The sequence below is a fragment of the Fistularia commersonii genome, chromosome 17 (assembly GCF_037954325.1).
Source record: "Fistularia commersonii isolate RoL2024-O1a breed Wild chromosome 17, RoL_Fcom_v1.0, whole genome shotgun sequence".
Taxonomy (NCBI): domain Eukaryota; kingdom Metazoa; phylum Chordata; class Actinopteri; order Syngnathiformes; family Fistulariidae; genus Fistularia; species Fistularia commersonii.
This window is the reverse complement of record NC_141300.1, coordinates 17,638,711-17,654,343: the sequence shown is the minus strand read 5'-3', so window position 1 is coordinate 17,654,343 and position 15,633 is coordinate 17,638,711. Positions and strand designations below refer to the sequence as shown.

Below are 15,633 nucleotides of genomic sequence, written 5' to 3'. Positions count from 1 at the left end.
TTGCAAATGCTAAATGTTGTTTCATTTTTTTATTCATTTGATTTTTAATCAAATAAACAACACAGTAGCGCGGTTGACACCTGTGGCACATTCCAAAAAATTGTGAACTGTGAGGCGTGCCAGCAAACTTGTGCCACACCTACTTGCAGGCGATAGTTAAAAAGAGAAGTCGGCCTCCGTGATTGAGTCCTCGCCACATCCCCGCCAGGCCTCCGACGGGGAAATGGTTTACGTGAAGCTGCAGCGGAGACGGCGCCGTTTGAGGACCCTCTCTTTCGTCTCGCTGAGCGTGTTGCTTCCTTTTCTCCTGTGGTGGCGAGGCGGCTCCGGATGGAGGCCGCTGCCGAATCGCGACATCCCGCCGCGGTACTCCGACGACCTGCCAGCTTGCCTTGCCATCATTACCGGAAACATCGAGGGCAAGAAAGGTGACCTCGAGCAGCTCCTAAACTCCAGGAAACGACGCGTGGCGTTGTCCGAGGAGTTCTACCTGAACGAGACCGCGGACTGCCGGTCGTACGTCGCCAGGAGGGGCTTCGTCACGGAGCCTCTCAGCGCCGAGGAGAGGGACTTCCCGATCGCCTACTCCATTGTGATCTACCACAACGTGGAGATGTTCGAGCGCCTCCTCAGAGCTATTTACAACCCCCAGAACGTCTACTGCGTGCACGTGGACCGTAAGTCCGCGGGGAAATTTCTGAGGACCGTGGAGGCCATCATCTCCTGCTTGCCGAATGTGTTTTTGGCCAGTAAACTGGAGAGAGTGGTCTACGCGTCCTGGTCCCGTGTCCAGGCAGACCTCAACTGTATGAGGGACCTGCTGGCGTCGCACGTCCAGTGGAAGTACCTGATCAACACCTGCGGGATGGACTTCCCCATCAAAACCAACCGGGACATGGTTCAGGCTCTGAAGCTCCTCAACGGGAGGAACAGCATGGAGTCCGAGGGGACCAGCTACTACAAGAAGCTGCGCTGGACGTACCGGCACATCGTCACCGATACCGTCACGAGGACGGAGCAGGCGAAAAGCCCGCCTCCCATCAAAAGCCCCATGTTTGCTGGAAGCGCCTACTTTGTGGTCACCAGGTCCTTCGTGAGGCACGTCCTGCGGGACCCGGAGATCGAGACCTTCCTGGAGTGGGAGAAGGACACGTACAGCCCGGACGAGCACTTGTGGGCCACCCTGCAGAGGATGCCCTCCGTCCCCGGGTCCTCGCCGGCCAACGAGAAGTACCACCAGTCGGATATGAACGCCCTCCCGCGCGCGGTGAAGTGGTCCTACTTGGAGGGGACCATTGAAGAGGGAGCGCCGTACACGGCGTGCACCGGCACCTACCGCAGGGCGGTGTGCGTGTACGGAGCGGGGGACCTCCCCTGGCTCCTCCAACGGCACCAGCTTTTCGCAAATAAGTTTGACCCGGAGGTGGACGACGTGGTGATCAGATGCCTGGAGTCCGTTCTGTATTTCAAGGCTCTCGGCCAAGATCTGCCGCTGACGGAGCGCTACCTTTGAGGACGGTGAGCGTTTGAAGAGGACTTCTTGCGAATGCTTAAGTCATAGGCAAACAAATCCCAGTCTCAGTATTTATAATCTACCTGCGCCGGGGTGAAATGTTTTCCATATTTGAACTTGAACCAAAACTATAGTGGTGTGTGACATGATAATCCTCGTGATTTTGAAAAACCTATGAAACCGCAACACTCCTATTATGAGGCATTCTGAATATCTGTTGTCGCAGATTTGCTACAGTTTGTTATTGGCACGACGACGCGTGTGACTTACTGTCGTATTCAAATTTGTGAAGTGTGTCAAAAGGATTTCCTCAAAGGATGTTTCTCTTTTTCAATATGGAACCTTGTCTTTTCAGAATGTCCTTGAGCTCTTTGCACATATCTAAGAGTTAGTTGTTTATTTTAAAAGCTTGTTGCAACAAAAACCTCTATTTAACTCATTTATCCGGACACGTGACCGTACGATCATGTGAGAATACAGATTTCCTCTCTCACCTACATCTTGAACGCACACCTTCAATGTTGAGCCTCTCGCTATCAAGACGTACTATTTTCTGTATTTGACAATAAAACAAATGCCAATGAACAGCGTGGCTTCTTGATCTCAGGCGGAGCCGGACTCACGGTGCCATCTAGTGGACTTTGAGAAGGCAGTCCTTCTCCAGGGCCACGGTGGAGGGCCATCTAAGGCGGCACCTTGCGGCAGGCGGGGTTGAACCTGGACTGGCCTCCTGTCAAAGCAAAGGGTCACATGGAGACACCCGTCCTGTTCACTCCCTGATTCACCCAAACCGTCCATTTAGTCTTCAGTGAACCTACTGTTTTTGGACGAGCCATCTTGCAGTGAGCCACCACCACGCCGCTGCCCTCCAAGAAAGCAAAATATAATGGAAGTGCTTCGTATCATCCGACAGCACAGAAGATCTGAGGTCACATTTACGTGAGGGGCCAAAAATAAAACTTTATTTTCCCGGGCAGGATTCTATCAGATGAATTCAGCAGTGAACAATAGGGGGAAAAAAAAAAGGTTTGATACGATCAAAACTTAACTCGTGGAAATGCCACTCGGCGGGTCCGAGACCTAAAAGGCAATTTAAAATCAGAGCAACCATAAAAATATATTAATTTCTCTCCTTTGTCACTTTTTGAATATAAATATATATATTTCAATGTAATAAAGCAGAACATGCATCGACCGTCGATTTGTAACAGAGCGTCTTAAATAAAGTGTAGATACAACAAGTTACAAGGGAAACACCGGTAAGCAAAAGATTTGACACAGTAATAATTGCAGCAAATAAGATGGATTAAAAAAAAAAAAAAAAAAAAAAGGTTTCAGACAGCATGAGGTGCCGGAGACGTAACAGGCAGCTTGGGGTTCGGAGAAAAGGCACTTTCCTGACGCAGAGAGTCTCCAGTTGCAACATCGACAAGACAACAACAACAACAAAAACCAGGAGGCTGCAGCCTTAGACATTCTTCATCGTGCTCTTCTGCCTGACTGGGCTGGGTGGATCACTCAGGAACGGCCGCCGCCGCCATCTCAACTTTACCGTGCATCTCCTGGTCGATTCTGCAGACACACACACACACACACACACACACACACACACACACACACACACACACACACACACACACACACACACACACACACACCGTAAGGGTCAGTGTACCAACTGTACAACAACACACAGCTCTGACCTGCAAGGGTCACATCTCTACTTATTGGTCACAAACTGCAACTTGTCATTTTGTTCCTGTTCTCATGTAAGTTTTTATCCATTTTATCTTTTGACTTATTGTTTTTGTATCTCTTGTCTCAGTCCAATAAATCAATGAATTAAGTGTCATCTTAGTGTTGGAAACGTGACAGCGGCAGCATGGTATCAGGCATGCCGAGGCGAGCAGATGCTGAGCGGTGAGCTCTCACCACCTCACACCACACACACATATACCTTGTGAGCTCATCTTCCAGCACCACGGTGCTGCTCCCACCTCCGCGAAGGGGACGTCTTGTGCAAATGCTGTTGCGTATCAAACCGTTGCGACCACAAGGAGCGGGCTTGTTATGTCACACCGCCGCGTCTCGGGCCAAAATGGATTACTGTGATTAACCGCGGCACTCTGGATTCCACTGGTAATCTTTACCCCCCGAACCAACTAGCAGCGCCTGTGTTCTTGGAATTTTAAAACTTTGCTTAAGACGTTCAGGTGCCGTTGACACCGGCCCGATAACACCTGACACACCACATGCGTGTTATTGGCCTTCAAACCCAGCAGGGGGAACTTTTGTGCACGTGCACGCGCCGACAAAAGAACGGTGGCAGTCGGTTTGGCTGGCGGGTCGTACAAAGAGACGGTGAGTGTGCTATCTTGGCCGGTCCGGCTGGGCTAACCTGAACGGGAACACACTTCACATCAAGTCCCAATCAGGTCCCGGTCTGATTCGGTTTTTAGAGGAGCCGGCGGCGGCGCGTCTCGCTCCCGACGACCTTCACCGCCACCCACGCTAGCAAGCTCCTCCACAACCTGCACTCTCCAGTTCAATGATGCAAAAGAAACCACAGGGCCTTTTGTTTTAACAAAACAAAAGGTTGTTTCCAGGGGCAGCAAACATGATGCAGCTCTGATAGTCACCACAATTCAAATGGATTAAGATTAGCAAACTAGTTCTCGCTTTCTTTTTTATTCCAAACCGGTCAGCTTAGGGGGGGAAACGTCACTGATCAGCTGAGATGAAAATGCTGAATGGGTAATGGAGATTTTAGCTGGGCGGTTAAAGCAGATCTTTAAATTAATCCACCAACAAAATGTGACCCCTGCAGGGACTTAACCTCCCCTGCGGCCTGGATAAACCTGAATGAATTTGAATGAAGTTGGATCCGGAGAGCAATGATCACTTTAACAAATTATTGGAAGGAAGGGGGGGGGGGGGGGTTACTGTCATGTCAAATGCATTATAATGATATTTATAATTCTAGTGGAAGATTGGATTTGCCAAACAAACAAGGGAGATAAATGACACGACAGCTTCTGAGATGCCCGGGGATCGACGCACGGCGCTTTGTGTCGCCGTTTCGGTCGTATAACGACAAGACCCTCCGGTAAGGACCGGTACGGGGGGAGTTGCTTTCATCGCGTTCATCCAGGACCGACATCAGCTGCCGTCCTGCGGTCGATCCTCCTCTGGCATGCATCTGTTACCTGGTCGCGAGCAACTCACGGTCACCGCGCTGGTGTTTTGTGAAACACAAAAAGTGTGAGGGAACCCTGTAATGGAAACCCAGTGCCGCAGGCAGGTTAGAGGGTGCCGGTGCTCTTGAAAGGCCGGTTAGTTTTGTGAAAAGCCAAAACAAAAGTAAAAATGAACAAAGCTGAGACTGGCCCTGGGTGTGTGTACCTTTTACGGCTTTTCCTATTCTTTTCCTGGTCAAACCTTGGGGGAGGGAAGAGGAGTTAAGGACAGACGACATAGACAGCAGACAAAATCCAAGAAAGAGAAGAAACATTTGTTTTTTGTTTTTTTCTCCCCCCAATACATTTCCTAGAATGCCACGAGACGCCCCTCGGGTTGAACCGTATCGGGGCAGGAGAACACTTCCTGGGCGTGTGCTTCTGGGAAACGATGAGAGCCTGAATGACATATTGTTGTATTTTTGAACAATTGAGGACACTTCCGGATCTTTGGAGTCAGCTCCGATCTCAGGGCGGAGGAAAAGCACAGCTTTTGAGGAAACTCTCGAATTCCTTCTGACCCAAATTCACTAAAGGGAAAAAAGGGGGGCAAGTGGGTGAGAATGTGGGTTTTACGTGTGTGTGTGTGTGTGTGGGGATTGGGGTTAATAATGGTGGTTGGTTTCGGTCCCAGGTCCCTCCCTGCAGTGAGATCTGGACCAAACCGGATGAGCAGGGATAAAAAAAAGGGCAGCGCGTTTCTCTCAAACTCCGGCTCTTGACATTTTCTATGTGTAACTTTGAATGTCTGGTAATGAGAGGAGACATTTGGAAGAAAACTACTGGGCGCTCATGGGAATCTATGTTTAACTTTAGTCGCCGGCTGAATCTTAGCCTCTTGGCCTGTGCATTGCGGAAATCCTGGTTGTGGTTTTAATATAATGAATACATTAAAACAAAATTAAAGAAAGGAAAGAGACGGTGCTGGGTATGGAAGCACATCCTAGTGGCCCACCTGTGGAATTGCAGGTATGACTTCACACAAATAGACATGCAAATACAAGCCTTTCAGAAGCAGTAAACTGGTGAGCGCTTTTGTTTTATTGGATTTATTTTTATTTGTTGAGTGTAACAAACCCAGGACGGCTAGCTGTTCCGCCACCCTGATTTGATTTCTATGGTCTGGCAACAATTTAAAAAGGTTTAGGTGAGCTGGGATTAAATTATCTCAGGTGGCCGAGAGGTCGGTTGCCATGACGATAACAGCCGGAGGCGGTTGCGGGTCGAGGGGGTCTTTAAACAGGACTAAAGGTGAACGCTGAACGCTTTTTAATCGCAACAGAGACAAAGCGAGTGTCGGCTGTGGGTATTTCTGCTGCACTTGCTATCACTGCGGGAGCTTGAGTGTCAGATTTATCTGCGTGAGAACCAACCCGGCGGGCATTTCTAGTATTTCTTGCGACTGGGCTGACCGGGCAAGCTTATCGGGTGTCAGATTATGATCACGATTTTTGTTGACGAGGCCGTCGGTCGTAAGACAGGAAGTGTTATTCTGCCTCGCAAAGGAGTCGACGGGAGCGTTTTACTTACTGTTTGATACAGTCCGGTATGGACACGTATTCCATCGGGACCAGCTCTGCGAGGTCCGTCAGGCTGTACACATACTTGATTTTCTGACTGAACTTTGAGCTGCCGAGGGGGGGAGGAAGAGAAAAGAAAAAGGAAAAAAGACAAAGTTGCGCAATGTGTCGAAAATGTTAAAAACCGCCGCTGCGATTGCACGGCTGCCGGGCGAGATTACCTGATGAAAGGCTTGGTGAGCGCCAGCAGGGTGCGGATAAACCAAGAGGGGTGGACGATTATCAAAGACTTCAAGTTCTTCCTTAACCTGGGGGCGGCAGCTGTTAGGGTTTCAAACTTTTTTTTATTTTCTTAAATTCTTCTCCTTCGTGTCGCCTTGCACGCACCTTCTGTCGATCTGCTGGTAACACTTCCTGAGCCAGCCGACGGACGGCATCTTCTTCCGCGACGTCGCCCCGTTCAGGTACACGATCATGTAGTTCTCGGCCACTAGGCGCTCCAGTGTTCCGATGACATACCTGGAAACACAAAGTTGTGACCCGCCGTGGCTGGGACGCGCTGAGAACGCCAGGCTCTGCGAGCGGCCGCGTCACGCAAAGGGACACGCACTCACTTGAATAAATTGTCCATGATGTATCTGTAATTTGGTTGATTGCTTTCGGGCATGAAGCACACGGCGAATACGATTATGGCATTCAGACCATCTCCGTAGTAACCTGAAAATATAAAGATGGCATCAATGAGATCATTGTCATAAATGTCTCAAAGAGCTGGTGAGGAGGATTAGAGGATTAACCACATTCAAAATATCAAAGATTTTTCCATAAAGGAGATGTTAGTTTGATTTTTAATAGTTGAAACACTGAAAACAGTGTCCCTCCTTGTTCATAATAAATATCGTTACAGGGTTTCCGTTGATTTGCTCCTTTTTTAAAAAAAAAGCTTTTCCTAGCTGGCCTGCTGTTGGGACTCCTTGAGATGTGAGAGTGATTTTTAAAAAGAGAGCGTCAACGCGGCCTCATCATCACCACGCCACTCGGAGAGACCGCTGAGTGGAAGTGGCGAGCAACTGAGCTGAGCGAGTCACTACATTGGCACAGGCTGGTTCAAGAACAAAACAAATAAACCCACGCTGCAATGACATGTGTCTGGATATGGATGGTAACACTGTGTTCTATTTATTCATTCATTTGCTATAACTCATCCTATTCTGCACTCTGGCTCGTGGGGGGGGGCTGGAGCCAATCTCGGCAGCTGCCATTGGGCGGATGGCGGGGTTCAGTCTTGACCGGTCGATCACAGGGCCACATGGAGAGACATACAACCATTCACCCTGTTATTCGCACACCGTATAGAAATACAACTATTCACCTTCTTATTTATTCTGGGTAATTTAGAGTCTCCGTCGTGTTTTTGGACCGTGGGAGTAAACCGGGGAACTCCACACAGAAAGGCCCCCTGTCGGAACCCCAACCGGGAACATTGTGTTGTCAGGCAGAGGTGCTGACTGCTTCGTCATCTTGCAACCCAGGCGTTTTATATAACTTTAAGAAAATGGTATTTGGTTCTTGGTATCTTAAGAGATACTTTCCCTCACTCTAGAGTCAGCAGGTTTGTGTTGTTAGTTTCATGGAGCTTGGACAGGGGAGGAGGGGTGGGTTACGGCCGCTGACCTCCGTGGCTGATGACCCGTTTGTAAGGCTCGATGGCCTTCATGTCCACCCGGTGCTCCTGGTCGCCGAAGCGGAACACCCTCCAGCGGCGGCCTTCCTCCCTCTCCTCCATTGCCGCATACTGCTGCACCGTCTCCACGCCCTTCTGGAGCAGGTCCGTGGTTTTCGGCTTGGGGAGGTCGTCTGAAAACGGACGAAGGCACTCGTGAGCACACAGATAGGGGACATCACCCTCCCAGAAAGATGATGGCTTGACAACATCCCTATTTTGATCGAGTCACTGGTGATTTCGAGGGACCTCAACATTCGTTATTGAGCATTTCAAATTAAAATAAGTCTTAATCGGCAGATTTTTTTTTTTTTTTTTTTTTGCATTCCTTTGCTGAATCAACATAAATTGGCATCTCAATCCAAAATTTCTGCTTAAGCACATGCGTCCCCTTTTAATGCCCCTCTTTGCAGACACATGGACAGAGGGTCCTGGCGCTGCAGGAGCTGGCAATGCTGCGGTATCATAACAGAGGCGACAATCAGGCAGCATTGCTGTTCAAAACACTGAGGGCAAACAATTGGGAATTGAGTAGTCCCGACACGGTCTGTCATCCGTGATGCAGAAATCCAAGTTTCGTTGCCTTGAACCTTGGCAGGCTCAAATCAGGAAGACTAAAATGTCAACACATCTTTGGGGAGCACTGTGTGATTCAAACATGCAAAAACCAAATATAATGCAGGTGTATGGAAAAGGTCCACAGAAATAATGATCCAAAGACGGACCGCAGCCGTTCCGTCGGGGTGATGTGATGCAGCGAGGGATCCAAATGAGCAAACGGCTAAGGTTTGTTGATGCCGCCTGCGTCACATCACATCTTAAATGATTTTTTTTTCTTTTTTTTCAAGCAAGGGGAATAATTTCTATGGAAAAAAAAAAAAGAGAGTTAACCATCATGCAGCGGACGTGGAAATTTGAAACACGGGCATAGAATAAAAAAAAAAAAATCACCACCATGATTTTAAGGACAGATCGTGATGTACGTGAGGGTTTGATTGGCTAATGGTTGACAAAAAAAATAAATAAAAGGCGGGGGAACGTTCAAGAGGTCTTACCACAAGCAAGAGAGAAACCTGTCGCTGGCCTGCAGCCTGTTTCCAGGCCGGCATTGGAAACAATTCTTCCATGTGAAAAAGGCGGAAAGCAGCAGTGGGGAAACAAAAATGAAAAAGAAAAAAAAAAAAGCAAAACAACACAGCATATTTAAACAACAGTTTAGACAATCCACTGCCTACCCAGCCCTGCAGAGCAAAGAGAAAGGACTTTTTAAACAGATCCAAGAGCCAGGAAGTGAAAAGGCCGGCTCATAAATGTACCCGTTTCCAACCTGTTGCACGTGAATAAACCCAAGTTGTGCTTTTCACATCATCCATTCAACCTGAAACCTTGGGACACGGACAAGATTCGAAGCAAATAATGTCAAAAGGCACATTCCGGAGCGACGGGCCCGCCCTGTCCTCACCTTCCCATTCAAACTCATTGCTGTTGTCCGAAGGTGTGTCCATGTCGTCCAGATCCAGCTCCGTGCTGTCATCCAGCTCGTCTGAGAGCAGGGAGCCCTCGCTGCGGTCCAGCGTGAGGCTGATGTCTGGAGCCATCAGCTTCTTCTTCTTCTTGCCGTGGTTCACTACGTAGCCTGGGGAAGATGCGGAGCAATTAAGAGCCTGCGAATGTCTGTGAATATGACCTTTATCATTTAAAAGAAGAACATATTTAGTCAACTGTATATCTGTTCTCATTACCAGGTTCTCTCTCTTCAGAGGTGCCAGCGAATAGCTCGTCTTCAAGATCCTCCTCTTCAGGTAGGGGCCTGGCAGGGAGACAACAGCGCTTCCATGAGTACGATGCTTCATTGTGACATTCTCGACGCTGATGGGACGTCACGCCGTTAATTAGACCCTACCGTGGAAAGTCCTCATCCTGCCACTCTTCTTTCAGTTCAACTCCCTCCATGCGTAGCCGGGCCTCTGTTGTGGCGACCGATTCCTGCCGCTCCAGGCTGAGAAGGAAAACACAACAGTTTCTCCATTGTGTGTGCGTGTCTGTCATCGACCTTTCATTTAACAGAGCAAAACAAGCTCGCAAACACGACGACGGCGAGCGACGTTAAGGTTAACGGAGTCCGTGACGGTGAAATCCCGGGTCTGATCGGGACGGCGGGATTGTCTGGGAGACGGGAAGGAACACAACTGACAAAGAGCATCGCTGTTCTGCGGAAATGAAGGGACGTTCTGGGTGATAGAACACCTGACAGGCTGTACTGTCAGCTGCCTTCAGCCCCACCTAAAGTACTGAGTAGATGTTGGTGGTGACACTTACAAGCATAAACATCACACGCACGCACGCACGCACGCACGCACACACACACACACACACACACACACACACACACCTGTGGATATAAAAAGGCCCCGAGGAACAAACGTGTTTATTCTAAGAAAAGCAGGGGGGACACTATAGATAATAGCACAACTGTAAAGGGGTTGCTTGTGACTCGTACAATCCCCAGAGGATTAGAGGGGTAATATTTAAGTTCAGATCAGCCAGGAGTCAAAGGAAAATGCTCTTAGTTTAATACATCAGCAGCTAAAAACCTTTTCAGAGTTTCTGGGGGTAAAAGCTTGGTACTCCAGGACAACAAAAAGACAAGTGTGGAGTTGGGGGAGAAGGGAAGTACCTGCACCAACACGCAGTGCGCCAACAAGAGCAGGCTGTACTGAAAAGTGTGTAACTGGATTATTTAGTTTAAATGCCTGAATTTCAGCAATGCAGAGACGGGACAAAAATATAAATAAAAAAAATTTAAAAAAACTTCACATTTGCGCATTCAACTGACATTATTACATTCATTCAAAAATCTGTCTTCCCAAATTACACAATTAAAAATGTGAAATTGGTGTTTTTTTTTGTTTTTTATTTCTTATAGCTAGGGATGTGGAATGTGGCGTTCAGTTACTAATTACTGTGATTTCCAAGGCCTCCCCTGTTGTATTTATTACATCCTGAAAACATCCATCAGGATGGGATGTGGCAATGGAGTAAACTCAGATTAGGCGAATCTCAAGACTCTGCACGGAGATTTTTGAAAACCATTTTGTTTATGTAAAAGCAGTGTGGCAGTGAAGCTGAGTCTTTGAGTGTGTTGCTCTATCCCAAACCAAATGGTGACTTTGGCAAAGCCAAACCTTGGACCATTTAGCACCGCAAACCAGTGGTCTAGTCAAGATGAGATGAGAACAACTTTATTAATCCCGAAGGAAATTGTTGTGCCAGAGTTTCAAGTAAAAAACATAACAGTAATAGATAATAGTAGAAAGGAGGTGGAGGCCACCAACTCCATACACTGAGTCAATGGAAGGTGTTTTTTTTTTTTCAAACATGCATGTGTGTTTCCTGTCAGGAATTATTCCTGACAGTAGAAAAATGCTATCAGCAATGTGCAAACTTCCGAAATAAAGAAATAAATTTTGCCGTATCAGCAGTTTTGAGCAGGGATCCGAAACACACAGCGCTATGGGGTTGCTTTATATCCTCACCCAAATCGGAATTAAATTTCCAAATCCCCACCTGCACAATGACCTTTATGTAAAATTCTAATAGCATCTACAGCTTTGTGGCACAACCCTCGTAACTGTGATTGAAACATACATTAAAACCTTCCTGGTGCTGTCTGCAGCCGCTGTGCACCAATGTGCCCGCACATAATTCACAGCGCCAGCAAGAGTTACAGCTTGCCAATGGCCACATAATCAGATCACTGGCCTTTTGAAAAGCTTACAGGCTTGTGTTGAGAGCTTACTTCATAAAGCACAAGGCCACTCACTAAGGCTGGTCATGGTATCTGTATCTTTGTTGTACAGAGCTCCCGTTAATGCATTAATCGCACACACGACTGCATTTGTGTTCCCAGACACAAAAACACGCCGGGCATTCGGTACTCAACAAGTTTGCTTATGTATAGCGCTAATCCACGGTCAAATCCAGCCAAGAGGAAGGGGAAGCACGAGCATATGGTTTCCCCAACCTCAATATAAATTAAAGCAATTGCTTTATTGAGAATAGTGACAAAGTCACAATCGAAGCTAATCGGTGGCTTTATATTTTAAATTCCGACCAGAAAAATCCTGGTCTAACGCCTTCGCTTTTGGTGTCTTCCTCGTCACGGCGATATACATACATCCAAACGACCGACTCTATTACATGTACAGCTTGGTACAGGTACGGGTTGGCGGGGAATGAGGGAGGGATTGCATAAGGACTGGTTATAGGCTCACAATCGCAGGTTCAAAAGTAATTCCGCTTCATTCCTGATTTGACATGAATATTGGGAGGTATATAATTTGTTCTTAGTTTCTTTATTGCATTTCCTGCACTTGCTCCCATTCGGTTTTTGACGTGGCCCAACTCCATGTTTTAAACGGTGGGGCTACATTTACTCTTCAGAGTAAACTTCAGAGCTGATCAAAAAAAAAAAAAAAGTTGCTTTTACTGAATGTCTTGAAAAGCCAGCTATGCTAAGAAATAAAAAAGTACGCCCTGTCACTAAAACAGACTGGTTAATGTACAGTGACTCGAGGGGTCAAAGCGTGATCTGCAGCAGTGCCTCTTCACAAACAAGATTGCAATAAGCAAAAACAAAACAAAAGCATCTTTGAAAGAAGGCTGGCAGCCACCAGACACACACACACAAAATGATTCATTGCTCATTGGCTGAAATTGTAGATTTCTCTGAAGATATGACATCATTTCACCATTTCGCTATGCTTGGTTTTGATGGCAGCGGCTGAGCAGTCTCGTACATCAGCCATGACTCTCTCTTGCGCCCCCGATGTTGAGCGTGATGCACGCCTGGAGACGGGCTGACGGGACCGCAGTATGCGATCCACATTATTATCACCACTATGGTCGTGTGGTTTGGTTCGGCCACCAGGCAGGACAGGAACGGGCTGAAACGGGCAATCGGGAGTGCAGACAAGAATCATAGGTGCAAAACTGCCCTGTATGCGGGACTCATCAGGAAACATCTCTGCTGACCCATCACACATCTCCCCCTCTTGTGGGAGGCACAAATGTACACTGTATGACAGAGCTGCCAGACACAGAGAACAACTTTTTGCCCCACAAGCAGTCACTCTTCTTGATACATTGATCCCAAGAACACCTTGAAGTGCACTCACAATAACATCTGTACCTGATCATTACTTTATTATTTCATCTCTTTTGCACCACATTATCCATGTGGATCAACGCCCTATTACTTAAACAGACATTGCACACCCACCCCGTATTGTTTAGCGCGCTTTGTTCAGGTATAGTTTACCTTTGCTGGAATTGCAAAACCCGTTGCATATGTAAACACACTTGGGTCAATAAAGCGGATTCCAATTCAGCTCATTCACAAATCACTCCGTTATCCCTCTGCTGCCACGAAGCATCGGCGTGCATTCATTCATTCTGCATTCACCCCTCCGTGCCCTGAGCTTCTCCCTTTCCTTTGCCACCGGCTCACCGCAGCGGGTGGCCTCCCAGACTCGGAGGCAAGTGAACGCACCACTTGGCACCGCGCTGTCAATCACGGGCCTGTCAAACAGCTTTGGTAAAGACGCCGAGGTTGGAATAAACCAACACAAAACTTGTCCTCCAAATCCTGGGGGAGATGAGCCGTTAGAGAAATGTTTCGACGTGAACATTTGATTACAAAAGTTGAACGAGCAAACAAACCTTCCGCTGGGTCCGGACGGCGAGCGGGGCTGGGGGAGGCTCACCGGGGTCGAGCTCCTTCCACCCGGCTGCGTGTGCTCATCGTCCGGCGTCGTTCTCTCTCTCGTTTCGGCCAGACTCTCCCGGAGCGCCTCTTCGCCATGTTCGAGAACGGAGGCCGGGCTATTTTCAAGTTCGTCCGACGACCCACCGGGCGTGTGTCCGTTTCCCGACACCTCAGGAGTCAGCCTGGGCGCGACGAAATCTGGACGACTATTGTTCAGATTGAGATCGCTTCCACCCTTCAGCGTCGCTTCGCTCTGGATCACATCCGATGCCATGAAAATTCCCCTCCCCTCCCCCGGGGTCCTCCTGGTTCTCAAAAAGGCGAGTCAGCTTTAAAGAGTCCGACCGAGGTGCGCAACAAAACGCCGGGCGGTTGTTAAATCAACTTATTTAGAAGTTTGGGATTAGCCTGCTAGCTGTAGCCCGCTGTAGCGCTCGCTGCCGTGGCTGACGACTAGCTTACGCCAACGAGCCGCATATCTCACCGGCCGAGCGGGGTGCGGATCGAGTCACCTTCCCGGGGGGAGTTCGGCGGTCCAAACGCGGCGCTAGCCTTGCACAAGCGGCGGTCTTACTTAGCCGTTTCCTTCACCCTCCTCCTTCCTTCCTTCCTTCCTTCCTTCCTTCCTTCCTTCCTCGAAGTCTGACTCGGGCAGCTCACCGGCGACGTAACGGACGTAGCGCGACGTAGCGCGTAGCTAAACTTTCTTAGTCGACGTCACTTAGCCATAGCAACGGGCAACGCTAGCGCCCCGCTGGGGAAAGGCGTCGGACAGCACCGCCACCGCCGCCGCGCCGGAGGTACGATGGACCCGGGCGAAGATAACAACCCGGACCCGCTAGGCTAACTAGCTGAGGCGGAATTGACATTTAAAAGAAAGCTATATTCGCTAGCAATGCTAGCCGGCAGCTGTTAGCCAGCTCTTAGCAAGCCACCGGTGACGTGAACACCGTCGTCATCCTGGGTGGGATGTTTGAACCTTCACGGTTCATGGAACCTTCACTTTACACGGTTTATCTCGGTTTTAACATGTTATTCCGGTGCACTTTTCTGTGAAACCCGCCTCAACAGCCATCCTATTAATATTATTCTTTTCTTAATCCTCTTCTCAGGTACAGGTAACCCATTAAGAGTGTCCCTGAGAGCCCGCGGGTGATGAGGTCATCATACGTCACTCAATGACGTCACCGGCAGGCGATCTCACTGACCTCGCGAGGGCAAGGATGACTCACTCACGGTAAATCCCTTTGATGACGTAATGCGATCAATTCGCCATTGAACCTTCCCCTCAGAACAGCCTCAATCGATCGTGATCACTTCAGATATTGATTAAGCCTTTGGCATTAACCGTCTCGGTTTTGTCAAAGTTGACCCAGTCAATAATGACGCTGATATATGCAAGTAAGCATTCACATTCTGTGACCTTTCCAGGAGGAAAATAAAGTTTTTTTTGGCATTTAGACTAAGTTTAGTCTAACTAACACCCCCCACCCCCACACACAAGTAATAATTATTATTAATTTTTGATATGAAACTGTGACGTAAACTAAACATTGAAAACACACATTTTGCTCGAGGCTGCATCGCAATGCAGCTACTTTCGCGTTTGATTTATTAAAACAAATGTAAATAATTTATGATTAATTGCACTCGTTTGGAGGCTTTGATTTGAGCCAGAAATTCCGAGTGACTATGAACCCTGCGAGTTTCTGCCACTTGAGGGAGCCAAATACCAACTGAACCGCTGCAGTCTCGTTGGCGACCTCTGATCAGTGAAATTCAACCACAACTCAAACGCTTGTAAAAAAAAAAAAAAAAAAACCATCTTTAATATGATTTGCAGATTGCAATTTAAGAGCTGAGCTGAGTTCATA

The 15,633-nt window shown here is 48.1% G+C and overlaps 3 protein-coding genes across 6 annotated transcripts in view; 2 read left to right on the top strand and 1 right to left on the bottom strand.

Annotated features, from left to right (window-relative positions):
- The first annotated feature begins 223 nt into the window (after window positions 1-223).
- gcnt3 (glucosaminyl (N-acetyl) transferase 3, mucin type) lies at window positions 224-1,513 on the top strand. Its single transcript, XM_086163707.1, has one exon. The coding sequence runs from the start codon at window positions 224-226 to the stop codon at window positions 1,511-1,513; it is 1,290 nt and encodes a 429-aa protein (XP_086019833.1).
- A 934-nt stretch (window positions 1,514-2,447) lies between these two features.
- bnip2 (BCL2 interacting protein 2) lies at window positions 2,448-14,412 on the bottom strand. Of its 3 annotated transcripts, none has more exons than XM_086163156.1 (11): window positions 14,244-14,412; window positions 9,896-9,991; window positions 9,735-9,802; window positions 9,455-9,628; window positions 7,944-8,126; window positions 6,884-6,986; window positions 6,657-6,788; window positions 6,491-6,577; window positions 6,280-6,378; window positions 4,916-4,951; window positions 2,448-3,085 (listed from the first exon to the last, which is right to left on the bottom strand). In XM_086163156.1, the coding sequence occupies exons 2-11, from the start codon at window positions 9,943-9,945 to the stop codon at window positions 3,028-3,030; spliced, it is 990 nt and encodes a 329-aa protein (XP_086019282.1). In that variant the 5' UTR covers window positions 9,946-9,991; window positions 14,244-14,412; the 3' UTR covers window positions 2,448-3,027. The 3 variants fall into 3 exon arrangements, with proteins under 3 accessions (XP_086019282.1, XP_086019280.1, XP_086019281.1); XM_086163154.1 differs by having other exon boundaries at window positions 13,714-14,398; XM_086163155.1 differs by lacking the exon at window positions 4,916-4,951 and having other exon boundaries at window positions 13,714-14,399.
- Window positions 14,413-14,487: 75 nt separating this feature from the next.
- The window catches only part of foxb1a (forkhead box B1a), a 52,711-nt gene continuing 51,565 nt past the window's right edge, over window positions 14,488-15,633 (top strand). The window contains exons 1-2 of one of the 2 annotated variants that reach the window (XM_086163157.1): window positions 14,488-14,559; window positions 14,872-14,996. The gene's annotated coding sequence lies outside the window, so the exon portion shown is untranslated. Of the gene's footprint in view, window positions 14,560-14,757; window positions 14,997-15,633 lie in introns of those variants that run through there. The other variant, XR_015107363.1, reaches the window with a different exon arrangement.

Excerpts from the sequence above, each read along its gene's own strand:
- gcnt3 (XM_086163707.1), top strand. The coding sequence starts at position 224 with ATGGTTTACGTGAAGCTGCAGCGGAGACGGCGCCGTTTGAGGACCCTC.
- bnip2 (XM_086163154.1), bottom strand. The coding sequence starts at position 14,033 with ATGGCATCGGATGTGATCCAGAGCGAAGCGACGCTGAAGGGTGGAAGC. Across the intron at positions 6,987-7,943 it reads ACGGGTCATCAGCCACGGAG|GTTACTACGGAGATGGTCTG; the intron begins GTCAGCGGCCGT and ends TTATATTTTCAG. Across the intron at positions 3,086-4,915 it reads AATAGGAAAAGCCGTAAAAG|AATCGACCAGGAGATGCACG; the intron begins GTACACACACCC and ends GTGTGTCTGCAG.